Source organism: Balearica regulorum, chromosome 1, assembly GCF_011004875.1.
Source record: "Balearica regulorum gibbericeps isolate bBalReg1 chromosome 1, bBalReg1.pri, whole genome shotgun sequence".
Classification (NCBI taxonomy): Eukaryota; Metazoa; Chordata; class Aves; order Gruiformes; family Gruidae; genus Balearica; species Balearica regulorum.
This window is the reverse complement of record NC_046184.1, coordinates 9,481,811-9,498,081: the sequence shown is the minus strand read 5'-3', so window position 1 is coordinate 9,498,081 and position 16,271 is coordinate 9,481,811. Positions and strand designations below refer to the sequence as shown.

General features: G+C 38.7%; 1 protein-coding gene across 3 annotated transcripts in view; it reads right to left on the bottom strand.

The window, feature by feature from the left end:
- The window catches only part of SEMA3D (semaphorin 3D), a 146,218-nt gene that overhangs the window by 41,335 nt on the left and 88,612 nt on the right, over positions 1–16,271 (bottom strand). For all 3 annotated transcript variants that reach the window (XM_075771100.1, XM_075770948.1, XM_075771021.1), the window contains 2 exons: positions 16,124–16,252; positions 9,975–10,117 (listed from right to left, as the gene is read on the bottom strand). In XM_075771100.1, the coding sequence (XP_075627215.1) occupies positions 9,975–10,117; positions 16,124–16,252 (272 nt within the window). The remainder of the gene's footprint in view (positions 1–9,974; positions 10,118–16,123; positions 16,253–16,271) is intronic.

Genomic DNA, 16,271 nt, shown 5'->3' with positions numbered 1-16,271 from the left:
AATTATCTAGATGCATGGGGAAGTAATCCAATATTATTTTAATCAGTGAGACAAACATTTATTCTACAGAAATCCCAAAATTTCAACCCTCTTCAATGAGCTGGTTCTAAAACATAATTTGTTGGAGTGAGAAATCAAGTTTCTACCAAACTACATTAAGAATTCAAATATCTGATGTACAACTTAGTGAGCACAGGTAAGTGTATGGCTTTCTGGCATCCAGGAGGAATGCTGTTCAAATGCCACAATGTAAAATTTTTGAAGTAAATTAAGGTCATATCATACGCCTTTCTTGGGACACTTCCATGGAAAACTCAGTTTTCTGATCTGCAATTTATGTATAACTCAGCAAAACAACAGTTTTTTTCAAACCCTCTAGCTAAAGATAAGTTTATCATGAAAATAAAATCCATCAGAATAAATATTGCTCTATGAACAAGTGATTTAAAAATCAACTTATATTAAAGACTTTCTGTTGTATTTATTTTCTTTTCTATTGTATCTTATATATTGTATAAATGTAGCTTCATTGAAATGCACAAATGTTAGTCTTGGAATCTAATAGGCAGGAAAACAGATGGCAACAAATCTAAAGAATGTCTGCATCTTTGAGGTTTTAAATCTTTTATTTGTTTGTAAGTAACGGTGACAAATTGAACATTAGAACAAAAAGTGCAGTTTTCTGAAAATCAATCAACATCAAAGATGTCAAACACTGTGATTCATAAAACTTTAAAGACAGTAATTATCCTGAACAGCCTCTTAAATAATAATAATAATAATTTAAAAAAAAAAAAAAAAAAAGACTATGATTGGAATTTCTAGAAGCAGGTTATTAATTAGAGCCAGTGGCAAGATGTGCAGAAGGACCATCCAAAGTGAATTCCTGGCTTGAATAAAAGGAAATGCTGGAGAACAGAGGGGAAAAGTGCTGAAACTGCAAAAGGCCCTGGAGCCTTTCTCTTGTGTGAAGCCTAGCTATGTTACAAAACCACCAGAAACAAATGGCATCCCCTGCAGCAAAGTCTTACATCATGGGGAAAAAAAAAAAAGGGAAAAAAAACCCCAAAACCCAAAAAAACAACCTTCGAGCAGACTTTATAAATGGAAAAACAGCCAACAATCTTCTTTGGACTTCTGTCTTAAAATTCATAATTCTTTTTTAATTAATTCATTTTACTTTGCATTTTCTAGCCCAACCCAGCTCTGTACTGAGCTAACACAGGAAAGTAAGATTTCCTCTTTCAGGAATTCAGGTTCAAAATTTCTTGTCCAAACCATACTGATGTCAGATGAAAGATTCCTCCCACGATTTCAGCAGGCTATGGGTCAGATCCAAAAACATCAAGCAACACATGAAGTGTGACTTGAGAGAGAATAAAAATACACTTGCAATATAAACAAGAGAAAAGAGGCACATGCAATTTTAGATCTTTGACTGCTCTGCTATGGATACCTTGAGTAAACTTGGGAAAGTTAGTTCACCTCTGTGCCTGCAGTCCTCATCTGACAGTGAGAGTGGTGACTGTTTAGTAATTCTGCTGTTTCTATGAGATTATAGAACCTTCCATAGGGAAAGTTTCTGTTTATAAGGTTGTATGTTGTTTCATATAAGACAGCACCAACCCCTCTAGACACTGAGGATATTGCTAGTGTAGAATACCACTGCTGCTCGAAGTGGTTGATCCAAAGATGAGGATTTGAGTGAGACAGCCTCATGTACCAAGTGCTTACTCAGTGACATCCTTTATAAATTCTTTGGTCTACGAACTGCGTCTTGTAAGGTCTCTAGCACATTTACATTTGCACATAATTAGGCAACAGAACTAAAGGCGCAAAGATGCACAGATCTGATAGGAACTGTGCAGAGTCACACATCACCTGAACAAGAAAGCCTGGAATAAAATCAGCCCTCCTGATTTCCGGGGTGATGCATCAGCCTGGTATCTCTACAGTGCTCCTCAGACCATCAGAGTGCAGGCTGCACACCCTTTATCTCCTCAAAAAGTGTAATCAGAAGTTCCTCTAGAGTTGTGTGGTTTGAACATTAAGCTTTCACCTAGGCAAACCTGTTTTCAGTCAATCCTCCTACGATCATTTTTCACATCTTTCTTGAGAGCTTGATACCATCACAACTTGAAACAGAAAACTCATAGTCTAGAGTATAGATGTGCAAAACCCCAGACTGCTTTTTGGTCCCTTGGACTTGTCATTTCTGAACACATTTCTGAAATCATCGTCCATCACAGTCCAGAAATGAATGCACGGCTTGTCCTGACTCCCTGCTTATTTTCCCCATCCCGAGACAGAATCATCGTGTCAGGCACTAAGACTACAGGGTCCTCATCATTAGTGCGGTATATTTACTGATCTCATAACCTGTCACTGCTCTGTACTGGCTGGCTTCATTCCCTCAATGTAAACCACACTGCTTGTTGCAAAAAGAATTGGAGAGGTTAAATAATATCTTCTACAAACTAAGATTATAGGTTGTGGAACAAATCATTCACTGAGCTCTATGCACGTCCAAAGTTGATTGCACATCCAGGGCTAAATATAGATCTCAAAAAAAAAAAAAAAAAAAAAAAAAAAAAACCCAAACAGAAAAGCTAAACATTTGTCTCAACCCATGCCCTTGCCTAACTAGACAGCAGGATTAGGCAAGAAGGACACACATATCTATAGTCATCAGCATGCAGGAGTGCCGTGGCTAGTGTCGAACCTGCTTTTGGCTTCCTTGGCTGAAATGAGTTAATGCCCAGCAGGACTGAACCAGGGAAGCCTTTGGCATGAAACCAGAATGAAGCTCAAGTAGCTGAATGTATGGCAAGATGACCCAGTGTCATTGGAAAGCTGACATGAGACCTATGAGTAAAGATGCCACTCTGGGCAGTCACGTATTTCTATGCATTAAGACAGTGGGAAAGAGGGTCTTTATCACAACCATAGCAAAGACTACAAGACTGTAGACCACATCTACTGTGGAAAAGCCCTCTCTCTGAACTATGAGTGAGAGACAGTTTTAGCTTTGAGTTCCTGCTCCTCAGACAAATTTGTTGTTATTTCATTCAGAATGGCAATGTACTCATATTAAACATGCATAACTGTTTGATTCACTACAGAAAATGTTGATTTTTATTTTGGAAAGTGTGTAAACATCACACCCAGAGGTTTCTACTGAATTAACTTTGGATGGGATCCAAACTGGAAAATCTAACTATACAGCAAGTAAAATTCTGGACTGTTACTAAGCATAACATGAAAAAAACCAAAAACTAACAGGCTCAGGTAAAGACAGGGAAATGACAACAGCAACTTTGCATGTGCTTTGGGACAGATGAAATAATAAAATTAAGCACCATTTTATCACAAGGCCATTGAGCATTCCTGCTAAGATTACCCCCAACACGTTAGCTAGTATTAAGAACTTTCCCCAAAACTGCTCAAAGGCTGTCACAAAGTAGATGTACTCTACTGCATCCGTCATTAGGCTGTTGACTCCAACTTCAATGGAAATTTGAAGTGAACAAAGGGCAATGGCTGAACTAATAAAATATGTTACGGAATTCTCAGGAAATTCTACCTTAAGTTTTGAGTATAATCTGTTCATGGTTTATTCCAGTGTGTTTGACTTGCTTGTCTTTTATCTAAACTTTTGTTGATACCAATATAAATTACATGATAGAGATCCATAAAAAGGATATAAAAAGACAGAAAAAAAACCCCAAGGAATAAAACCTTCAGGTTATGAAATGTGGCATTCTTAATCATGAAGCTACAGGCAAGTCAAGTGACTAGATGGATCGTGCAATTAATGTCAAATAGGAGATCAGATTTCATACCGTTTGAATGCATTGAGAGCACTGTGAAACTGAAGCAGTGTGAGATGTAGCACCAGGATAGGCTGGTTTCTTTCTGAACAAATAGACCTGAATTTGTCATTCACAATTTCACATTCTTAAGATTGTCTTGAATTTCACATTCCAGGGACCCAGGAGGGCAAATCTCCCTTTATAGTCAGTAGAAAATATGTCCTTCAAAGACTGATTTGGGTTGAAGATGGAAGGAGTCTTCCTCTAAAAAATATTAATCTTCCTTTATTTGTTGAAGTGAACACCTGATGATAGTTACTTTCCTCACTTGGATACATACAAGTACCTAAATTCACTAGTGTGGGACAGTGTGACCACAGTATTGACAACCACAGGTTGAGAGGTGGAAAAGCATGAGACCAAAAACCAAAGGTAGGTCAACATCTTACAAAGTCCTTTAGAATTTAGCATGCTGAAACATCTGCATTTACAACAATGTACTCAATCAACAACAGCAAAGCCTGAACTGTAAACTGTGGTACATTTTCATGTTAAATGTACTGTTAGGGAAGAAAAAAAAAACAACCACAAAACAAAAAACAAACAAACAAAAAAAAACCACCCAGGAAGCTAATTGTATCACATAAGAAAATCTGCAAAATCACAAAGTAATTTTTTGCTGCTCTTAGAGATATTTGAACATCTGAATCAAAGCACTCTGAAGTCAGAGGCTTTGGATTAGACTTAGGAACTCCACTCCAGTTAACTCTGCAGGCTTCCCACTTCCAAGCCAGTGGGTTACCGACAGTGTCTTCTGCAATGAGTCTCTCTGGTAACTAGGATGATTTCCAGAGCTTGCTTCAGAAGTTTTGCAGCTGCATTTCCACAATCCAGTTTTTAAAGCTCTATCTTGACACTAGAATTTCTTTTTCATTTTCCCAGAGGCTCAGTAAAATTCAGTCACACCTCTTTATACATAAGCATAACTTACATATTTTTTCTTCATTTGCAAATCGTGATTTCCCCCCTCAAAAACCCCACCAATTTCATTGTTGAAACACACCCATGAGGGACAAAAATATACAAAACTTCCTATACTCACGCCTGTACCCTTGCCAATAAGGAAAGTTGGACCAGAAGACCTGACAAAGCCTGATGTTATATCTCTTAGTTCATCACAGTCAGAAGCAGATACTATATGGAATTGACCTCTCTCCAACACATCAGTCCTTAAAATGAAATCATCTTGATAAGCATCTGCTTTTCTCCATAATTTGAAAACTTTCAACTGGCACATAATATTCAAATATCAAATTCAGAAGTCCAAGAGAAGTTGGCTGATGAAGGACTCACTGCTGCAAAGATGGTCAATGGGCAAATGAGGGCCAAAGTTTGTCTGAGAATGACAGTTTCAAAGTGGTTTTAATCGTTATAACTGAAAATTTAAATAAATAAATAAATAGAACAATAACAAACAGACAGAAAAACCCAAACAACCAAAAAAACCCAAAAACTTTACCCATAGCTAGCATTGGGGTTAAGCAATATGGTGACAAAGAAAGTATGTAAGCATGTCATACATGGTAAGTTAAATCTCGTCTGGAATGAGTTGCCTCCAGAACTGGAAGCAGGATAGCTGCACAAGCATGGCTCTGAGCCCAGACTAATTAGCCCTGCTGAGAACATGTTAACATGGCTATTTCGCTTCCGGGACCCAAGCTAATACGTCTGAACGCTAAAGCATTACGCTATGTGGACAACTCACATGGTTTTGGAGATAGATCAATTATCTACACGGTGATGCATTACACAATATAGCAATACAAAGAATGTTAATGACCCAGTTATCCCCAGTCACAGTAAAGGCATGGCTAGACTGTTTCCAGGACAAGAAAAACACCTCCTAACTTTTACACACAAGCAGCCCCACGGCAGAGCCCACCAGAGACCCTGGACTCAGAGTCACGGAGGAATAGCTCCCTCCTGCCATTCCGGGAATACAAATTGCCTTAAAGCACCAGACGGGAGGCAAGGTCATAGTCTTGAACTCTGCTCACGTTCATGGCTTTGGAAATAAATCACATTACCCAAAGGTGGAATGCAGGGTGGGTCCTGGGCTCTTGACTCAGGAGCTCTTAAAATGATTACATTCCAGTGTGTATAGAAAGTACAGTTTAACCAAGAGGGCTGTGCCTAATTGCTATATTCTCGTCCCCAGGTACAGCGTGGTATATATGAGGGTGGAATGACATACCGAAAATAAAAAGACAAAGAGCTCACTTGTTCCCACTAGAACAAAGGCTGCTTCTGGACACTGAACAGGGGCCCAAAGTCTGATTTCTTGGCAGTTGAGGTCTCGGAAATAAGTCTCTAAGACTGCACGCCGTAACTTTTGCAATACATCACCAAAACCATTAAAGAGAAGCTTGTAACACAGAAAACGCAAACCACTGTAATAATAAACAGGATTTTCATACTGCAGCAGAGAGACTACTGCTTTTGGCTAATTTCCACTTCATTCCAATAGAATGAGGCTGTAACTATGAAAAAATGTGTTTCTATATAGAAAACAAACAAACAAAAACCCCAGCAACCTTCCTCCCTCTTCAAAACCTTTCTGTGGACTCCTGTAAATTAGGATTTTCATTTCTCACCTTATTTATTTTCTAGGGCTATATTTGTGCATAAGTTTTAAGGTTGTCCTTAAACAGAATTACAATTTTTTCATCATTTTGTGGTGGATATGTATACAAAAATGTAGCTGACTTGTAACTTTACCGTAGAGAGCACAGTGCATGGATGCTGCAATTTTTGTTCAGAATCTGGCTCAATGTGTAATGACTGTGTCGTGTCTTTAGCTGATGCAAACTGGTTCAGCAGTGTGGGTTTGAAGACAATGTAGCTGTGAAAGCTTATGCCTGTGTTTCTAGAAATAGAAATACGTGAGTCCATGCTCTTAAGAAGTTAAGGTTTATATGATCATGTAATATACATATGTGTATCTGTATGTATTTAAAAAAAAAAAAAAAAACAACAATAAACATTGCTGGCTAATCTTTAATAGTATTGTTTTTTTTCCTTTTTACTTATGACCTTACTTGAAAAGAAAGCAAATAACCCAACAGATTACACTTTATGTAAGTAGGAACATACCATAAGTGGTGTCAGGTATTACAGATAGGCCAATGATCCTTTTTCTTCCTCCCTCAAAGCAAAAATAGGAAATGCCGTTTGCCATGATAAATTACACAACTGGCTCTGAAAGTGACTGTTGAAAGCACTTCCTCCCAATTCATACCGATATCCCCTAGTGATATACAGAATGCAGATGACATAAATCCAAATTAGTGCTATTTAGTGCTACAGTGGCTGCGTTATTACAACGCATGCTTCGAGATGGTAAGTATGGTCTTATGAACAGGACAAGTGACAGCTGTTTGACTCTGGGCGAAGAGCTGCCAGCAAGAGTATTGTAATCTGGGTCTGAAAGTAGCTGGGAAAAGGGAATGTTTTCCAGAGAAGATTTTCCCTAAGGGGGAGGATCAGTGAGAGACCATATTGTTGAGCCATTGAAAATTAGCCAAAGAATAGGCTACATTGACTAACCTCCTTATTAAAAACAAAGCCTATTCTAATTTCAGCATGTGTCTCTGGCACTAATGTACAGGAGCCCTTAAGGCATAGCGAGGTACAGAGCAATTGAGTTCTAGTAGGAAAAAAATAGGTTTACAGCAAGCAAACGCTTTCAAAAGTTGCTGGGCTTCTCCCATCTATTGTCGTTCTCTGCTTGCTAGGGAAAGAAGGCAAAGGCTTAACTTTAGGTAGCACAGGTCACATTAATGAGACAGTGCAAGTAGAAATTGTTATGTTATCAACTGTTGCAACCAAAGACATTGTTCCCATGTCAGAGAGAATTAAGCATAGCAGATGTTTTATATCAGAGCACAGATACAGAGGATCTTAGTCCATAAACAGATGAGTCTATTTGCATATTTTAATTTATATTAAATACTATAATAATTCTATTTTAATTATAATAATTTGCATGATATTTTTTTTTATTTGCAGGTAGTCAAGACAAATGTACAGAAAAAGAGGAGTCTGAATTTTCAGGAGAATTCTGTATCCATCAGGAAGTGAAGAAGACAGTGCAAAACTAACATTAATATAATCACCTTACTTATCAGTTTCCATTATTTTGCTTTGACTATTAAAAATAAAATTCAAGACATTTTTTCCTGTTAACATGATTACTTTACAAATTTAGTCTCATTTGAGGTACAGTTACGCATGGTCATTAGGATTTCCTTGCAATGCATTTGCTTTTATTATGATATCTTATCTCTTCTTTTCTTTAGGTAAAGGATACTGGAGATCTCTAGCTAATACATCTTAGTTCACTATAATCTCTCATATGCCTCGGCTTGAAAATGTTGTCTACCAATTTCTCCTAATGCATTAAGTGCTTTCTCATAATCAGCAAATGCCATGTCTAGCAGCAAATCACATATGTTTGCGTTTCCATTCTGCTATTAATCACGCTGCTGTGAAATACCCAACTAAAGATTATCCATTCCTTCGTCGGGCTAAAACCCTACTAGAGAACTGATTTATGAATGAGTTTTTTGTTTTCTTAACATTTTAGGTCAAGGACAGAAGTGTGAAATGGCTGTGGTCACCAAAATCTCTATTGGAGTTTGGAGTCTGCTGGACTGCAAAGCAGTTGTAGATTTACATAGTCATACACATATGTCCACTCTTTGTTTTTTAGTGTATGGCCATTAGCTGAATGGGTGCTCTTCTCCTAGACACATCTTACTGCAAATCACAAATGCTTTTTTTGTTTACTAATTTTCAAGCTTCTTAAGAAGAAAATTTTCACTGCTAGCAGAGTCACATTGCTCAGAAAAGGCAAGCAACTGAAAGCTTCTGAACAAAATATCACAGAAATATACCTATTTGTGTGATTGCTGTGGTGATGTTGCCGATATCTAGTTCATCATGAGATAAACATTTGCTCAAAGCTTATATTTACTAATAAATACGACGACAACTTTAAAGTCCCATTTTTCTGACTTTTACCGGTGATTCCTGAGTACCTGGATTGACTGCAGACCTAAGGACAGGATGGGAGCACTAACCCTGACTGCTTCTCTTCCTACAGTATTATGGAACAAAGGGGTGGATAGAGACAATGTCTCACACAGACGTGAATAGGTCCTTCTGCTGTGGTGGGAAGATGACCTTAGCGAAAACATCAGGCTCTTAAAAAGCAAACTCTACACTGACTGCTGTCTTCATATGCAGGAATTGGCTTATCTTCTCGTTACAATTTGAGGAGGTTTCTTCTCTTCACAGAGAAGCTTCTTCAAAAAGACTGAAGCTCATGAAAAGCTGAGTCTGCGTTATGAATACTATAGGGGCAGAAATCTCTCAAAAGGGGCAAACCCAAGCATAATGAAACAGCAAGTGAAGGGAGTAACCATTCAAAGGAGGTCAGGCACCAACAAATGAAACTTGTTACACTGCGGTGGACCCGTGGCCTGGTTCCTCCTGGTCAACAGGTCAAGGACTGCACTTCTTCCCAGGGAAGGAAATCTCTGGGCAGATGTGGGTGTAGCTCTGAAACTATATACATTTTTATCCTCCCCTCACCCCAAGTGATTATCAGGAATGTGCAGAAACAAATGACTGACCCCAGCGCTCAGTAATGCCCAGGACTGATGTACTGAGCTGGGCTGAAGGGATGGGTTTGTGTATCCCTCCATTCAGTGGGCACTTTCCACAAAAACCCAAATACCTTGCTACTGTGTACACTTCGACAAGTCAATCCTCGCTGAAAGCTTATGAAACAAAGCAGGTCACTGACGCATATCTGAAGGTCAACACATTATCGTTTAGACACAGGACTGTAATTTATAAGCATATTAGCTTTTTTAAAAGAGGTACGCAGTCAGTATCAAGTCTATTTTTCAGATGAGTACATTTCAGGGGGCATTAGTAGTCTGTGTTCAGAAAAATTACTGTGATGACCCATTGGATAACAACACTATTTCCTTCTGATCTGAAGAAGAAAACAGATTATCACAGAAACAAACCAAACATTTTTTTTCTTCTTTTTTTTTTTTTTCTTTAAATAAAATAGAAAGATAGAGTCCTCACCTTACAAACTCTCCCAACTCGGGAAAGGATTGTCTTGTCAGATGTGCCACTATCTTGTGATATTTCTCGGAAAAAGAAGTAGATTTTGTCATCATCTGGGTTATAGGTGTCCGGGATGGGAAAAGTTCCAATGAATTTTGCTCCTAGAAGTTCCCCCCCCCCCCCAAAAAAAAAGGTTTTAAAAATCCGAAGAAAAGTCTTAATACTTGTTACTAAATTTCTGCTTCAATATCTGCATTTATGTTGCATCTTCCAGTGAAATAAAAATATCACTATATAGACATGTAGTGGCAAGTTTCTTACTAACTCTGAGCTAAAACCACCATAGATTCTGAAATATTTACTCTTAGTGTGATATTTTTGTGTCTATATCTTACTACCATTTGCAAAAATATGCAGTACTGGCTATCATTCTCTGTTTGAAAATAGGATAACTCTCAGTACAAAATATTGCCTACAAAAATCTGCCTTACTGCTCTTGCCACTGATACCAAGCTAAGTAGATTTCCTGAAATCACATGGTAGAATTTAAATTAATTTAATTACACTTGCAGCAGTTATGAATACAGAAATACACTGCTGTTTACTAGAGATAACTTGCAAAGGAACGAAAGAACTTTTATTGATCCATGGGATTAAAAATTCAGTATAACTGATGGTTTTCCCAAGTTAAAAGTTTCCTACATATCTGTGTCGTAACAATCTTACTGACTATATCTACCAACTCCAACACAGTGCCATGCTAGGATTCCCAAGTTAGCACACCAAACTCCACAACCGACTGGTCAGTCTTAAGGACACAGTTCCTTGTTGTGCATGAAAACAGATCAGCTATATCAACGTAACAAGAAATGTTACAGCATGCCTTGCCACGCTAAGCCATTATATTGCTTCTGGTCTCTTCCAAAGCAAACTTGGCTGTCTCTGCCTGCATCTTATATGCATGCTTATTGGGGCAAGAATTTAACACACGTCCTTCCTTCCTGGTCTTCCTCAGCTCCCTCGTCCATGATCTCCAGTCCTGCTCTACCTGCTCACCAGTGATGCTCTTGGTTTTGTTTTAGGGGGTTTTTTTTGGTTGTTTTTTTTTTTTTCTTTAAATTTTGCACTGTGATCAGAAACTAAACTAATTCCAGGGGTCCCTGACTTCAGCAGAGCAGGCAACAACACTATCTTGCACAAGTGAACCAGATACCTGGGGAAGTGGTTTTTAAGACATTCCCCAATGTGCTACAATAGATGAGCTCTTCTGAGGGCACTCGGATCGATGATGTTTTTCTTTAAACAGAAGTGGCTATACAAATACAGTGCAAAGAGACCCTTGACTCTAAAATACATTCTTTCAGCAATAAAATACACAGTCTTTGTCCCCCATAAGCAAGTAGGCTGCATTAGGAAGCAGTAAGAATGGCGTAAAATGGTAGAGCAAACAGAGCACGCTGGCGATACGTGGGGAACACTATTATCAGCTTTTAATGTATCTTTGTGCCTTTCTCCTCTTTATGATTGTTACTTTATATTAGCCTTGAGGAATTTTCACCATGAACTGTACAGTGCACACAGGACAAAAAGAGGGTCCTTGATTCAAAAGTTCGCAGCAAAGGCTTGCGACAAAACGGGCTATGTTTAGGTGCTGAATGTGCACCTTTGTGACAGAAGAGTAAATTTATGGGTCAAAATAGCCACAGTGCTGCTTCCATTTTAAACCTTTCTGACACTAGAGAATGGCGTCAGCAGAAAAATGAAATGATGCAGGCATCAAGCTCTATAAATTTAAGATTTCAAAATGAACCTACAGAAAATATTCAATTACACCTCAGGGCCTGGAAGACTACTTTGAAGATTAGATGTCTAAGCGTGAATAAATACATAAATATGCTTCCGGTATGGTTTCTTACATATGCGGTTAACTAAATAGCCATTTAATAGGAAAACCTGTGAAATATTTCTATAACATGCTTTTGAATCTCACATAGATTTTTTTTTTTAATTCACATTCACAGAACAAAACTCTGAATATACTTTAAAAAAAAAAAAAAATTAAATTTCATTGCTTTACTTGGCAAGCCAAATGCAAAAACAAATGTCTCAATACCAATTCCTGGAACAGATTTAGAAGAATCTCTAACAAATTAAAGGAACATAAATATTTAATGATTTTAAATCACAATTGAAAACACTGAAGTTGAAAGTTAAATCCAAACAAAAATACACTGTAAAAGTTATGAAGACAAAGAGACTGAAAACAATTTAATGAAAGAGATCATGACCTGAAAAGCACATTATGTTCTGCAAGTGAGATCTTTGTCTCATCTTTTGTAATCCAACCATACAACATACAAAAGTGAGTTTAAACCAATTGTGAATTAGGTTTTTGGATTCTTTACATGGGAAACAAATTATATGATGATGATTTTAAACCACTGTTTGTTTTCCTATACACACAGTTGTTGCCCCCTAATTGCTTCAGTAGAAGATTTTCCCACATATTAATTTCATGGCTAGATTGTGTGTAACCAAAGAGGGGAATAAAGGCATCACGAGCTCTGACAATAGATGGTACAGAAAACTCAGGTGTTGTCTGTGCTTTTTTTAAATACGGTCTTGTGGCCTAGTGGGAAGAACTTTTACACTTAGTCCTTCACTGCTGGGTTCGGTGGAGTGGTCGTGTTTGCTGTTGGTTACCTGCTGGCTATCACACCCTTCTAACGCCAGCAGCAGTTTTAGACAGTGCAAACGCGCGTGCCTTAGTAAGACCCACAGGGAAATAAGACTCATCAGGCTCAGAAAAAAAGGACAGCAAATGAGCAGCAGAACATGAAGAAATGAAAAAGCAACCCAAAACAGTGGGAGGCAGCAGCTCTTTGTAGTTGGGCTGCCAGAAATATGTGGCATGATAAAATGCAAAGGACGCTCACCTCATTTACCTTTAACTGTCTAGAAGTCAAGCTCCTAACCCATACTCATCCAGGTCCTCTCTCAGGGAAGGACACAAGAAAGAAAGTGACAATAAATAATCCTATTTTAAGACAGATTCCTACAATAGGTGGGGTGAGTCACCCTCTGGAAGTGTCACCTCTCTCTGTAAATTACAGAGACAAGTAAAATGACTGAGCTCAGACAGGATGCTAACTTTTGCCTTTTAGAGCTAAGTGAGCTGAATCCCATCCAAAGTTCACAGAATATAAAGAAGTCATTGCCTGTAAGTCTTTGCCCTGGCAGAGGCGACTAAATTGCAATGAAAAAAAAAAAAAAAAAGAAAAGAAGATGAATGCAATTCAGGGCAGCACTCATTCCAACTATGGCTTTAGCTTCCTGAGAAAGAGGGAGGAATGTGCAGCTGTTCAGTGCACGCCTGGGTGTAGCGCTCGGGTATCCCGCCACGGGACGCCCTCCTCTGCCCGCTGGGCTGGACCGGGGCAGACTCAGTTCCAGTGGGCGGCTTTGCCATCCGGAGCAGGGCCACCAGCCCCACGCGCCTCGTCCCCTGCCCCGGCCACGGGGGAGGCAGCTCCGGTCAGCGGCTGCGGGAGCGCCTGATTCTTCAGCTCTGTGGGAGAAGGGCTGATGTCTGAGCAGGGGCAGCATCCCCTCTGTCTTCAGTGCCACCGCGTGCAGGAGTACGAGCCTGTGTGAGCGTGAGTCATGGGAAAGATTAGCTGCCTTCCTCCCTTTCTCCTTTGTGGAGCTGCTATTCAGTCATTGAGATTAAGACATGTCTTAATTAGTCAAGATAGAAATGCCCTGCAAGGAACTGGGAGGTATCCTACGCATTTTTCCCTTATGCTTTTTCTTTTCCTCCCTTCCCCCAGAAAAGGATAATCCTGTTTCCAGAAACAGAATAAGACTAAACTTTAAAAATATTAAGGTGCATTATAGCAAAATTTCCTCAGCCGTCTGGAAAAAAACAAGTTATACATTTTATGCTTATCCTAAGTAAAACATGAGTCATGCCTGGAAATAATTTATTTCTAATTGTACAATTACTCAAGTATGTACAACCTTTCCTGGAGGTCTAACACACGCTTGGTGAATGGGTGGTAGATTTAGGGAAAAGGGGATTTAGATGAGATGGGAGTCTTAAAACTGAAATCAAGTAAATATTTTCTTTATGCCAATATCGGCTGAAAGCACAAATGTATGCAATTGGTAATGTTACACAATAAACCAGAAATATATTGGCTACCCTATGGCTTATTGCAGAAATGATTCCATCAGTTAGAGGTGCACTCAAAAAATTTCTCCAACCTTAAAAGGACCTATTCAAAATATTAAAAGCACCGAGTTTATATCTATGCCTCTTGGTATAATATAACACTGCATGGATTGTGTACGTGAAGTCTTAGACAGAGCGTGGCTGTAGTTTTCTACATAGCTGGAAACAAAGTAAACCTGAAGAATATGTAGGGTCTTCAGTGTTTATACAGTGTGGGGTAATTTTCACGTCACAGTCTAGTACACTAAAACTGTTTTTCAAACCCAGACATATTAATATATTATTCTCCTTAGAAAACTTTCATAAATACAGATGCTTTAAGTGAAAACAGAATAAAAAAATGAATGAATGTAAAAGAAAGAAGGCAGACACTCCCCGACCCAGCCTCCAAACTAAAACACATAAACGGTCCTCAAACCTTGAGTTTATCCTCTGTTTTTGTACTGTTCCCTTGCCTCAAACTACTCATGAAGAAACATTAATAGCATAAAGAAATGTTTGGAACTGGATATTTAAGCTATAAGTTCTTTTGGGCTGGGAACTGAACCCTGTAATGCTCATCAAGGTGGATCTATACTAATGATAACACCAGATGCTCCTCAGGACCAAAATGCAGTAAATCTTTCTTTTTAGAGTATTATAGCATCCCTAAGGAAAATGGCTACTCCAACCATCTTTCCATGCTGAGCACCAGCAGGCCGCCAGTGATAAAATTTGATATTCAGTTGCACAGTTAGAGAGCTGCCTGCCGGAAGGACCCATCATGGTCCATATTGCTTACAGCCCATTTCTGGTCTGCATTGTACAAGGGATGTGTAGAAATGAGATGAAAAAGAGAGGAGAGGCGAGAAAAGCAAAGTTTTGAGCACAGAAGATGAAAGTGGGATAGGTCAGCAGAGTCAAATATGAGATTTTTCTATCTTTCCCAAGGACTGCTCTTATTTGGAAAGACAAAATGACTTTGTGGCTTCTCCTTTCATCCCCATCTCCCAGGAGAAATCCTGAGGCAACAGCTTAGAAGAAGGGAGAGGAGTAAAAAAAAAAAAAAAAAGAACATTTCCCCTTGTTGAGGTCTCAAAGAGTTAAGAGGCAAAATTATCCCTTTCAGAAGCTGTCTGCTGGGAAGACAACTTAACCCTGTGGTCAGCAGGCCCTGGCTTTACAACACGCCCATAATAGTTACACAGGCATCCTGAAACAGGGCCAGCGTTGCCACATCTTTAAAGACAGTTGACGGCTAAAAGGGGGATGCTTTAATTGAGCAGGGTTAGTTTGTGAGCGAAGTTTTCCATGTTACTCTGTGTGTGGTTTGGGACTGGCTGGGTGTAAATGCAGCCATTTTTTCAGAGGGTTTACTAGCTCAGAATGTTTTTTAACGGGCAAGAAAAAGCAGTGTTTTGCTTGGGAAGCTATTTTAGGGTGCCCTTAGTGGTTTTAAAATGATCCTCACAGCAACAAAGGGTATTTTTCCCCTTCAAAAAAGGAAAATTAAAAAAAATAAAATACCTCCTACGTAAAAACATGGAATTTCTAGTCTGTCATTTCAACATGCTGTAAGGAACAGCTTTTAACAAGTGATCGGAAAAAAGGGTTTAAAAAAATTTATTCCAACAAGACTGGAAATAGAAGTATTAAAGTCATGATATTATTCCAATTACAGGACTATATACAGATGTATAGATCAAAGACGGTAAGAATGATTAGGTCTTATGCTCCTACTCTTTCCTTAATTAGCATTTTCACCTCTCTGACTTTTCTCAAGTGCATTTTTGTTCCACTGAGCTTTTTTTAAAAAGCCTACATAATCCAAAGATACCATGATAGAATATCTTTATTTATAGTTACTGGACATATATTTATATAAGAAAGGGGCTATTAACTTCAGAGAGTCAGGGACAATGCAAATGACAACAGCATATGTTTGGGATCTTACCAGTAAGCCAGTAATGTTCAGAAATGTCAGTTCTGATGTAATGGTGGTCGTGAGAAGGGCCCAGAGAACGTGTTAGAGCAGTGTCTTTGCCAAGGAAATCAGAAGCTGTTCCAGCATAAAGATACTCATCTGCGAATGAAAAAGAAAT